Below are 13,001 nucleotides of genomic sequence, written 5' to 3'. Positions count from 1 at the left end.
CTTTCCTCTTTCCTACCATTTTACTCTTTTATTACTTATATTTGGAGTTTCTCCTATAAAAGAAACTGTGATATTTAACTTTCTCTGTCAGATTTATTTCAGTTAACATTATTAAGTGTATTATACTGCAATGTAAAAAATAAATTTATTTTTAGATACTCAAAGTAATATGAGCTATACAATATCAAGTTATATAAAATTCATATGTTTTATAGCTATTTTATATTAATCTGGAAAATGAATTAGTTTATGATGTTAAAGATTAGTGGCGACATTTGGGTACAATAGTGCCTAAGAGGGACAATAAGTAGGTTTGGGAGTGCTAACAATATTCCATAACTGTATTTTAATAATAGTTGCACATGTATGTCTACTTTGTAATTATTCATCCATCTGTATGTATGTTCAGTATTATGTACCTCATAAGTATATTGTAAATATTGTACTTCAAGTTGAGGAGGATGGAGGGCTCAGGTGGGTCAAAGAATAGAGGGCTTATTTAAAATGAAGACTGGACTCGGCCACAATAGAGATAATTAATAACTTTGACCAGAGGAGTTTTAGTGAAATGGTTGGATTAAGCATCCAGATGGATTTGGATTAGCAGAAAATGAGATGTAGTCATGCTTAGGCCTCAACTCCAGTTGGATTCTAGGTTCCCTAAGGGTCCAGCCCTACTCAGTCTATATCTGGTAATTCCTACTATTCATGCAAGATACATTACAAGAACCTGGGAGATGTATAAAATCATGAATAATGCCAAACTTTCTATATATGTTTTCTCTGTGCATATGTACCTATGATAAAATATTACTAAGGGGGTACAAGGGCACACATCTGTAACCCAGCACTCTGGAAGGCTGATGCAGTAGGAATACAATTCAGTGACTTAATGAGACCCTGTCTCAAGATAAAAATAAATCAAGTAAAAGGCCTGGGGATGTGCTTCAACATTAAGCTGTTCAGTCTGTGGTATCACTGGGAAAAAGAAATCTGAAAAGTACAACTTATAAATTAGGCATAGTAGGAGACTGACAAAATGACAATGAAGTTGAAAATGATAGCTATGTTCTGTGATAAGATTGCCAGAATCACTCTTCTTGCACTTTGGGTCACTATGAAGTAAATTAGTTCTTGAATGCGCAACACTTGGGGTACTACCATAGCCAACTGAATAACCAAAGTGGCTACCAACTAAGTAATGAGTGTAGCTATGTTAGGGAAGGGGATGACACAACTGGGAGGGACACAGCAGTATTGTGTAAAATTTCATTATGCTACTCAGAATGATACACAATTTAAAACTCTTGAGCTGATTATTTGGGGAATTTTTCAACTGCAGTGAGCTACAGGTAACTAAAGGTAACTGTTGGTAAAGATGCGTTAAAAAGTGAAACCAGAGATAAGGGGGAAATCTGTATTCTTGTCTGTCATGAATTTAAGCCATCTACTGTTTCTTTGCCCAAGTCCTAAGGTGCCCTGTGGGCTTCACTGTGTATTAGTATTTTAAGTGTTATGTAATCTAAATGAGATTATGCCTCCATCAGGATGCTCAGTGCTCAGAGATTTAGTCTGGAAAGGTTCCCTTTGTATCTTCCACAGGTCTAGCTTTAGAATTATATACATCCAAAGTTCACAAATACTAATAAACTTTAAAATTATTAATCAGGCATGGTGGCACATACCTATAATCCCAGCACTCAGGAAGCTGAGACAGGAAAATCACCCCAAGTTTGAGGTCAGCTTGGGCTACATAGTGAATTCAAGGTCAGCGTGAACTAACTAACTACTAACCAACTAACTAAACAAACCAACCAACTAACTAACCAACTTGCTTATAACACAAAAGTCTCAGCCTCACTGTCCAGAGCTTTAGATCCAATATCTATGTGAGGGCCCAGGACTCCACACTCGCAATAAGCACCACAGTGATTCCAGTGTTACTGACCCACAGACACTTTGTCAAGGTGACCAGTTAGGCTGTGAGATGCTGATATAATATATCCAAGTAGAAAATGTAGGGAGAAGGGGGCAGAGTTCCACTATTGGTGAGTGAATAGAATAAAAAGTGATTATTACCATTGTATTTCTACTCTTCACTGAAGCCTTCAGCCCATCTTGCTATATACAACTTTCTGAGCCTTGGGATAGATTTATGTTCTTCTACCATCAAAATTCTCTGATGTATGGATTATAACATGAGCAAAGATTTGCTGACATCATCTTTTTTCTTTTGTCCTTTTTCTTCTCTTCTTCTTTCTGTATTTCCTTTCCTTATTTTTTATCTTTATCTTTTCACTTCTTTTGTTACATTTTTCTTCTATTTATTTTCCCTACTCTTTTTTCCCTCCCTGCCTCATTTTCTCTCCGTTTCCAATTCTCAGATAGAAAAAAGGAAATTCAATCAGAACTCCAACTCTACATACTGCATCTTCATGGTAAACAAGCCCTACGCCATCACATGCTCTGTGGTAGCCTTCTACATCCCGTTTTTCCTCATGGTGCTGGCCTATTATCGCATCTATGTCACGGCCAAGGAGCATGCCCACCAGATCCAGATGTTACAACGGGCGGGCGGGGCAGGCGCCCCCTTGGAGGGCAGGCCCCAGCCGGCTGAGCAGCACAGCACTCATCGCATGAGGACAGAGACCAAAGCAGCCAAGACCCTGTGCATCATCATGGGTTGCTTCTGCCTCTGCTGGGCTCCGTTTTTTGTCACCAACATCGTGGATCCTTTCATAGACTACACTGTCCCTGGGCAGCTGTGGACTGCTTTTCTGTGGCTCGGCTATATCAATTCCGGGTTGAACCCCTTTCTCTACGCCTTCTTGAATAAGTCTTTTAGACGTGCCTTCCTAATCATTCTTTGCTGTGATGATGAACGCTACCGAAGACCTTCCATTCTGGGCCAGACTATCCCTTGTTCAACCACAACCATTAATGGATCCACACATGTACTAAGGTGAGTATTTAGGGACTGAGTCAACTTCTTATTTTGCATTATTCAGAAGTGGTTATGTTCCAGGTTTCTATTTCCAGGGGCATTATTCCTGAAAACCTGAACGGTATTTGCAAAGATTAAATAGGATTCTACCACGGAATGGAGTAGGGGGTGAGGGTACAGTTTCTGAAAGAAGAAAAATTTGCATTAAAATCCAGTCTCCAAGTTCTGTTACCTTGGACCGGTCTTCAGTCATTCTGAGCCTTATTGCATGTCCTTGAAAATATGATACTACAATCACTAAATCTACATCAGGGGGGTTTTGTGAAGGTCAAGTTAGTTAATATATGTACAGTACACAGTACTGAGCATGACATCTAGTAAGTGTTATCTACTGTTATTTAAAGTATTGTTTTAAGGGGGTCAGAGAGGTAGCTCAGTATAATAAGCACTTGCCTGGCAAGTGCAAGGTCCTGAGCTCAATCCCTGGTACCACAAAAAATAAAATAAAATAAAGTACTGTTTTAAGGTAATGATTAAAAGCATGGGATTAAAGTAAAATAGACTTTTATCATAAGTCTCAGAGACCTACCTATCAATCTATATAATCTCTCTTCCATGTATTGTCCTCAACTATAAAAATGATAATAATGATACTATCATTCTAAAAATGATATAATATTACCATTCTCATAAGGTTTTATGACAATTAGAAATAATGTATTTTTAGGGTTTGACACATAATTTTCCTAGCATTACAAATACATTTATTAATATTACCACAACCAATAATAATTATAGATTACCTGATAACCTGAAATAATATGGTAAACTAAAATAAATAGAATAATAAATTTACCATAATAATGCCATATGATAAATTATATAATGGAGGCATGGGCAATTTGGAATAGATTTACAAATATGAAGAAAGTTGAGTTGGCCTAAGAAATGCAAGGATAGTTTCATAAAATAGCATTCTAGAAGAATTTAAGATGAGATATTCCGAAAGCCATTCAAGATGCAGCAGGCAGTTTAATATGAAGAAAGAAATGGAATATGAAAGAGCAGAGTGGTCAGGTGACTTACTCAAGATCACTCAGTTGGGTGGAGGTGGGAATGACTTTGGAATTGAATGTTGAATACCTAGTGGCTAGTTATGGTGCCTTTTCCTGAATCTTGAGAGCTTTCTGGCTCCCTTGGGCTAGAAATGTCTTCAATTGTGACAAGCCATGTGTTACACATACGGTCAACTTGCAGCAAAGATAAATTATCAATGACAACTTTTCTTGGCCTCAAGATCTATGTCAGCATGCTAAATAATTATGTAACTTTTATTATGAGGATAATATTAATTTGTTCCAGTAGCTGCAAATACATGTAAGATGAAGAGCAGAGAACAGGAATTGCTGTGGAGTGCAAATGCTGTGTCTCTGAGGCTGCTCAGAAGCATGAATTCAATTTTCAGCTTCTAGTGTGGGCAGACTTGTAGCTAAAGCCTGGCATGGTATGGAGGCTCCAGCTGGTGGGGGAAGGGCCTCAAAGGCTACTCCTGGAGGCTGCTGTTCTTTATGAGTGAATATGTCTTAGTGCGTGTCATAGAAAAGTCCAACCACAAAGTATGTGTACGAGGACTTCTGTGTGGGTGCCAGTGAGCTCTTAGCTATTTAAGCTCATAGTTGCCTAAGTACAGGCTGTCAACAACTGGCAGTGTATACTCTAGCAGTATGCTTAGAAGTCAGTTATTTAGAATGTGGTGGCTTTTTCCCATAGACATTATTATGTAAATAACTTTCAAGTTTCTAGGGTAGCCCAAGAAAGACTATCTTACTAATACTATTGTTGTTTTCCTGCTGCCCTATACACTTTATTCTTTGCACTTCTTCATGAGATTGAGAAAGGGCAAAAGGTTGCTTGGATATTATTATGTGAGGATCCAAAATCTCTAAGGGAAAGAGAAATCTATATAGAGAAGAAAAGACTGTTTCATACCTGAATATCCACTACAGAGTAATTCTTAAAGGGACAAGGATTTTGCCTATTTGATTCCCTGATATTATATATATATATATATATATATATATATATATATATTGGTGAGGGGAAGGAGCACTCCCAAACTCTTTCAGCAAGAAAGCAAAGTTCCAACAACATTACAGGAGGTTAATTTTATGACGAGAACATTAAAATCCTAAATGAGCATATACGGTAATATATTAAACAGGGTCTCACTACACAGAATAGACTCATAGTGATTCTCCTGTTTTCAGCCTCCTAAACTCTGGGATTACAGGATATATATATATATATGCTTAAACTCTTGGTGAATAAATGAACACACTGTAATCTTATTTCCTCACATCAGTTGTTTTGACTTAATGCAGTTTAAGAAAATTTTAACGATTTCTTAAGGATTCCACAAGTTGAATCACAAAAGCAGATGAATTCAAGAACTATAACACCAAATCAGTGAAAATCAAAATCCATTGTAACTTGCCCATTGTACCATTTTCTTCAAGAACAACGACTTTTCGTCTGGTGATCTCCTTTTTGTGTTTATGAACATTTCCAAAGGCATATGAAGCCACGCCTCCTTGTTCTGTTGTATAAGCAGGACCACTGTGTGTGCGCTTTTCCATATCTCGTTCTGGAGATATCCTCACTGGAGAGCATATAGATATAACTCGTTCTTTTTAAATTGTTTCATAATCTTCTGTACTAAAAATATAAACTAAGATGTATTTAATTATATGTCATTAATGGGCTGGTAGGTGTCTGCAGTTCCTGCTATCACAAACTATACTATTTTTAATGCACTTGAGCACATTTCTTTGTGCATGTGCCAGTACTGAGATAACTACCAAAAGTGAAGTTGGCTTATTACCGTATATGCTCATTTAGGATTTTAATGTTCTCGTCATAAAATTAACCTCCTGTAATGTTGTTGGAACTTTGCTTTCTTGCTGAAAGAGTTTGGGAGTGCTCCTTCCCCTCACCAATAACAAATATTGTTGGTACACTTAAACACATTTTCACCTCACTTGTCCCAGATGCTTTATCCAGCCGATCCTCTTTTAAACGAGTTCTTTACTGGGCATATTTATCCTTGTAGGATCCACATCTTCCTCTGATCGGTCATTTTTCTACCAATTCTGCTGTAGTTTTCTTATTAATTTCTGGATGTTCTTTAATCATACTCTCTATATATTAATCATTTGTTATGTAATTTTTTTAAATACATCTCCCCACCTTCTGCTTGATTTTTAACTTTGAGTGACTTTTTGCTTTTCTTTAATGTATTTAGTACAGGGTCTACAGGGTCTCACTACACAGAGTAGACTCGCAGCGATGCTCCTGTTTTCAGCCTCCTAAGAACCGGGATTACAGGCACATGCCATTCACCCCACTGCAGTCACTGTCTCAGTGCGCCCCAGGGTGGGGCCAGCATGGCAGGCTAGGGATTGAACCCCTGTCCCTGCACCTACCTAAGCTGATGTGTTAGTGCCCTGAGCTATCTGGCGAGCCCAGACTTTCTTATAGAAGTTTCAAACTTTGAAAATAGTATCTTACCTGTCCTCTATGGTCAGCCACATTTCTTTCTTGAAATACTTCCCATGCTGATTTTCCCCAACACTGTACTTCCCTCCTTTTCATCTACTTCAGCAGTAACTCCCTTCAGCCCTTCTCAAATGCTCTGCCTTCTCTAAATTTTCTCTGACTGTGGGCAGTTTCGGGCCATGGTTCTTGACGCTCCTCTCAGCCACACCTTCACTGTATGTGCCCGCGCCCTTTCTGACTCTAGTCATCATCTTCGTGCCCGAAACCCTCTGATTAATTACTATTGCTAGGTCATAGTTCTGCTCTGAGCTCCAGACCAGCAGAGTCTATTTCCTTCCTGGACAACCACATATAAATGCCTCTTTTTTAATGAAACCAAATAGAATTCTTAGTTCTACGCACTCCTCTAGCCACAAATTTCCTCATCTTCCCTGTCTCATAAATGGAGCCAACTCCTACCATGTCCCTCTTTGGCCCTTAAGGAGAAATAAAATATTAGAAGAAAGACTTAAAAATTAAGAAAAATCAATCAAAATATGGTGAGCAGGCCTCTCATATTAGAATCATTTGGTAGTTTGATTAAAACACAAATTTCTAGTACTTTCTTTACCAAATCAGGACATAATTAGCAGGAAATTTGTTTTCGTTTATTTTTGTCTTTCATTTATGTATTTGGTGCAGGGTCTCATGCATAACTCAGACTCATACTGATCCTCCTGTTTCAGCATCCCCAGTGGTGGGATTACAGGCATGCATCATCACACCCGGACTGGGTTGCTGGCTCAGCTTGCCCAGGGGTGGGGCTGGTGTGACATGCAGGACCTAGGATCGAATCCTGGTCCCTGACACTTGCCAAAGCAGGCACTTAGTCCACTGAGCTATCTCACCAGTCCAGTAGCAGAAAATGTATACCAAGTTGAATCTTATCCATATTAAACTTTGAGAATCACTATAATGGGATAATATGGATCAGAATGGCCCAATATGTGCTGTCATTGATTTGCTTCAGGGCTTCAGATCATGATATACAACAGTGTATGGACCCAGCCAAGAATCCTTACAGAGTGCTTTAAGGGCAATAATTTTATTTGAAGTTAACCAGAAAAATGTAGTAGAAAATTCCTTTTGGATGGGAGTGTTTCTCTGTTCAGTTATGCCTTAAGGCAAATGACTCTCTATAGGGGGCACAGAGTATGAACACAAGTCTTGGCTTCATCAGATTTGGGGTTCTTTGGGCATTAGATAGTAGAGTTGTTTTTTTCAAAGGACAAATGCCAAGGAATTTTCCATTAACTGCTATATTCTCACCACCTGGTGAAGTTCCTGGGACACTCCAGAGCTCAAAAGAATGTGTTTTTCATTGGCTCTGCTTCTCTTCTATGTAACTGTCTCTATGATTCTTAGTTCAGATAATCCAGGGCAGAGTAGGAATTAGGGATAAAATCTGGAACCTTAGAATAGAGCTTTTCTCTGTGTGCATTCTGCTGAGGGTTTCTCTTTGTTTCTCAAGCACATTCTTCTGGTTCCACTGTCTTGAACTGGCCTTCTTTGTCTCAGCTTCCTCCTTTTTCCTACCAGGACTCTCTGGAAGCAGATGATATCAACTTTAGCAATTGAAGATGTTTCTTACAAGCAATTTAAGATGTTACTCTTTAGTACCTTGTGTGGGGGAGGGCAGAACAAGAAAGCAAAATTTCTTTCTATAATTCCAGTTGTGACAAGCCCAACATTTTGGCCAATATATGTAATACACGTATTTCTTAGTATATAGAATCAGGACAGCTTGCCCTTTCTTTTATGCTCGCACATGTGTGGTTTTAAGCAATTGAAATTGTATTCAAGTGTGCTTTGGATATTTGGTGTTGATTATATGGTTCTGAAATTCAGTTTTGCTTTTGTCTGTTGAAATAAGCCTATATTCTTATTTTTCTTCAGAAAGAATGAAGATATATTTAGCTGGTAAATAAAACAAGCAAATGGAATATATTTATAACAGTCCTCTACTACCTTAGGGTTGAATTGTGAACTGCAAATGTTTCTTGAAACTGGAAGATTGGTCCTTTGACTAACTACCTTATGTTTTCCTCAGCAAAATCTTGCCATTAAAAAAAAAAGGAATAAGAAAATGTTTTTGTTTTTAGCCTAAAATTATTTTGCACTGCTACACTGTTTTCCAGGTTAAATACTATTTCTATCATAGGAGTAAATATTTCTATAATGGGAGTGTGGCTCACTCTTGTTTTTAATGCATACTCTATAATAAACTAAATCTTGAATAGACAGTACTACAAAGAGTGTGTAATGAATTTCTGGGCTATGAGTACTATGTCTTCTTCTTTTATGTATTTAGTACAGGGTCTCCACGGTCTCACTACACAGATCTGACTTGTAGTAATCCTTCCTGTTTTTTAGCCTCCCAAGTACTGGGATTACAGGCACGCACCACCACGCCCAGCCTCAATTGCAGTCTCTGTGTGCCCCGGGGGCGGGGCAGGCACAGCAGGTACGGGGACCAAACCCTTGGCCCTTGTGTCTGCCTCTGCAGGTGCTTTAATCCACTGAGCTATCTGGCTGGCCCAAGTACTACGTCTTGACCTGGTCCTAAAAGGCAGAAATAATTTCCAAAGTCTTTATCTTAGCAATGAAACCTACTGAAATTGGTGAAGGGTGAGGTAAAACATAAATACTTACATCTATTTTCAGATCATTAGTAAATCCCAGGATCTAAGGATTCCTAAAGTTTAGTCTGCAGGTTTTGAAAGATCAATTTGAATGTTTAAAAATAAAGGTCCACTTGACTACAATTATCATTTGTCCAGTCTATACAGAGGTAGTGAAAGATACCCATAAGATGCTTTCACTTACACAAATAACTCTGTTGCTTTTGATGAGCATACAATCCAGATGGGCTGAGAATTACCAGTTTAAAACACAATTTCTCCTTAAATTTTGTTTTTGTTGTTGGGATAGTCTCTATGTAGTTTGGATTGATGTTGAACACACTATGTAGCTCAGGCTGGCCTCAAACTCATGGTGATCTTCCTGTCTCAGTCATTTGAGTGTTGGGATTACAACTGTGCACGGCCACTTCTGGAACTCCTTAATTTTTATCTCAAAAACTAGCTAATAGCATATGAGTGGCATTTTATGAAAGCAATTCCTCGATCATCTCCTTGGTACCTTTAACAAGAGTCACACTCTTTTTCTGTAACTATTCTTATCAGACCTTGCAAGAGAAATCTGCTATTATTGAATGCCATAAGCAGCTTGCAAGAGAGGTTATGCAGTGAGGAGGAAATAAGACAAAAATTTTCTCTTCCTTACTAGAAGAAGAGAAAAGTAAATGAAGCATAGAAATAAGCCAATGAATACAATATCAACAGGCTGATTTATACTTTGACTAACCTCTACCTGCTATGATTTGGAAATATTCTTTTTTAGAGAAATTGTGATGCTGATAATAACAGTTTTTAGTTAAAAATTAATATCCAAATATATGTGGTAATACTTGCTCAAATACTGCTACATCCAGCCACATTATATAAACCTATCAAGAGAACCAGTCCACTGAGAAAGGCCTTCTGTACTTCCTTCACCCCTAGATGGATACACAGGTGTGTGAGTCTGGGTTGCTCTACAGCTGTCCCTTCTAAGGTTTCTTCCTGTAGCACTGGCAAATAGATATGTTGTCACATGGCTAAGGAACAAGTTCCATTCCATCAGGTGCCTCAGGTTTTCTGGGCTGGCACTTGGCATATTGCTGGGAGGCTCTGTGATAGGAGCAGTAAAGGCTGTGTGGCTGTAGGAGGTTCCTAGCGGTCAGCTGTCATTTTGTAATATTCTTTGCTTCTTCGTCATTTTCTTTGGCCCATTTAACTTTCTCTAGTAAGTCACTAAGATTTCTTTCAGTTGGCAGATAGTGTTTCCAAGGCCTGAGTATAATAAACATGTGGTCATGGTCATGGTCACAGTAATGTTCATAACATGGCAAATCTGGCTTCAGAACCAGGCTGTCCACCTGCATAGGATATGGAAAACTAAAGCAGCCACAGTCACCTGGTACTTGTCCTTAAATCAAAAAAGTCCATCAACATGGTTTTTTCAAGCTCCATTTCTTTCTCTTGGGAAAAAAAAATATCCTGTAATTCCTGCATCTAGTAGCTATGGGGTTTTTTGGACAGCTGTACCAACCACAGCCTTTCTTCCTGACTATCTCTAAGTCTGAAGAAAGCTTTCTGTGATTTATTGATCTGGGCAGGCCCCGTGTTTCCCAGAATGGAGAGCAGATCATTCTTCATGCTCCACATTGCTTGAAGTGTGGAGTGGGTGAGATCATATGTGGGAAGGATAACATCCTTTCAACCTAGAGAGTCACACCTTGAAACGACAGGTACATGGTGCCAGGTTTCAGTGACTTTTCAATGCTCGGAGAGCCAAATTCCTAAAATGAATATAAAATCCTAAACCTGGGAGATGCACCTCTCTTTCTTGTCAGTGATAATAGAGTCTCATAGAGAACATTGTGAAGGCCATGCACTTCCCTAAAGATCTCAGGTAAATTTGGTGACTGAGGATCATATAAGAACAATGGCACTCCTGACATGCCCAAATCTGTTGTATTAGTCTTTTTTTTTTTAAACTGGGGATTTAACTCAGGACCTTGTGCTTGTCAGGCAGGCACTTATGTCACTGAGCTATCTCTCAGGCCCTGCTCAAATGCTTTGGAAACTTTATTTAGCATCTGTGGCAGATTGGTGTCAGGGAAAAAAAGCAAAGTCTTCTTCCATCTGTGGCTCTTCACTGGACACAAAAGAATTCTCTGCCAGGCCTAGGGATCCTCCACCAGACATTTGCAGCATTCATGGTACCCCAGTCCTTGCAGAATATAGGGAGACATGTTCATCACCACAAAGGACCTCTGCCTTCAGCCCTTTGTTGACAGAATCATTCATTCTACAATGCACCGAAAATGTTCCATCATTCCTACTCAAAGTTTTAGGGACATGAATCCAAACTACCCCTTTTGGGGAAAGAGACGACTGTTCTTTTGAGTAGTGTTTGACCTGGAAGGTGAGGGAGGGAGGTTCTAGCCATGCATGCTGATGATGTGCATGTAGGTAGAAATAGCTGCAGGCAGCCGGGGCCCCACGCTGGGAGCCGTGGGAGTCCCAGCTGTAGGAGCAGCGTGGGCAGGATATGTGTGCAGTCCAGGCTGGGCTGCTGTGTGCTGGCAGAGAGAGAGCAAGCCCATTCCTTTTATCTACTGATCTCTCTCAGTCTCTCTCTCTCTCTCTCTCTCTCTCTCTCTCTCTCTCTCTCTCTCTCTCTCTCATTTTTTATGAGGAATTGAACTCACGACCTCTTTTGCTTGTCAGGCAGGTGTTATACTCCTGAGCTATATTCCTAACCCAGTAACTTTTTATTGGGAAAAGATTTTAATCACAACTATAGTATTTATCATTAATTCTTGCATTTATCATGCTCATTTTAAATGCAACTATGCAAACATTCAGCTTATATCCAGAATTACCTAAATTATACAAATCATGTTTTATGATTTATACATGTTTATATATTTTATATTTACCAGACTGGCACACAAAACCATTGTGACTATTTTTATTTCACTTTTTGGTACCTGTGCATTCTACTGACTTTCACAATTTCAAAGATAAAGTTAGTAAGAGTATCAAGATGGTGACAGTAGAACATGAAGTGTAGCTCTAGGGCCCTGTGTCATGGCACTGGTCACATACCCACATACCTGGCCCTGACCCCAGCCCTCTGCCAACTCCAACATGAAATAACTACTCAGAAAACATTGATTTTATTGAGACCACACCAGGAGAACAATAAGAACAGTAATTTCAAAAGTTACCTCTTACTTTACTGAAATACCCAGATTTTAAAAAAGTACGGTACTGTCTCAGTTTCTAGACTTAATTCTGCCCACGATTCTGGTTGCATGCACCTGCAATTGTTTGCAACCAGAATTGTGATATGAATTCTTTTCAGAATCATGGAAAGAATAAAGTTCATATGCACGGAGGTGCCACTGTACTCTCTGCAGAAAGTACCTGTCTCAAGAAATCCATTAGTTAGGTAGCCTGTACCACTTTCTAAGATAAACATTTGAGAGTCAAAGTGCCGAGGCTGAACCATGCCTCCCAGTAAAAGGGTCTGCAGAAACAATTTCATGTCTCTGAGTTACTCAAGGGGAACCTTGGCATATGACCACAGTGTGCTCTCCCCAGTAGTAATGGCTTCGTATGCTGGAATGTGGCAGACCTGGGTTCAGTTTGTCTGAAATTTAGCATTTAGTAACAATATGGCCTTGAGATATGGCTAAACCTCCTGGTTATCTGTAAAGTGAGGCTATTATTAGAACCCATGTCAGAGGTCTCTTATTAAGGTTAACTGTGATAATGCATGTACAAGGTTAAGCCTAGATACTGAAAGCACTCAAAGCACTCAGTGAATGAAAACCGTTATAAAATTATAT

At 39.0% G+C, this 13,001-nt stretch overlaps 1 protein-coding gene and 1 pseudogene across 3 annotated transcripts in view; one reads left to right on the top strand and one right to left on the bottom strand.

Moving 5' to 3' along the window:
• Htr4 (5-hydroxytryptamine receptor 4) overlaps positions 1-13,001 on the top strand; it is a 172,375-nt gene that overhangs the window by 112,314 nt on the left and 47,060 nt on the right. For all 3 annotated transcript variants that reach the window (XM_004631274.3, XM_004631275.3, XM_004631273.3), the window contains exon 5: positions 2,385-2,962. In XM_004631274.3, coding sequence (XP_004631331.1) covers positions 2,385-2,962 — 578 coding nt within the window. The remainder of the gene's footprint in view (positions 1-2,384; positions 2,963-13,001) is intronic.
• Positions 10,134-12,661, bottom strand: LOC105742165 (annotated as a pseudogene).

This window comes from Octodon degus, unplaced genomic scaffold (assembly GCF_000260255.1).
Source record: "Octodon degus isolate 3935 unplaced genomic scaffold, OctDeg1.0 scaffold00040, whole genome shotgun sequence".
NCBI classification, from domain to species: domain Eukaryota; kingdom Metazoa; phylum Chordata; class Mammalia; order Rodentia; family Octodontidae; genus Octodon; species Octodon degus.
Note: the sequence above shows the minus strand (reverse complement) of the source record. Positions and strands in the feature narration are given on the sequence as shown.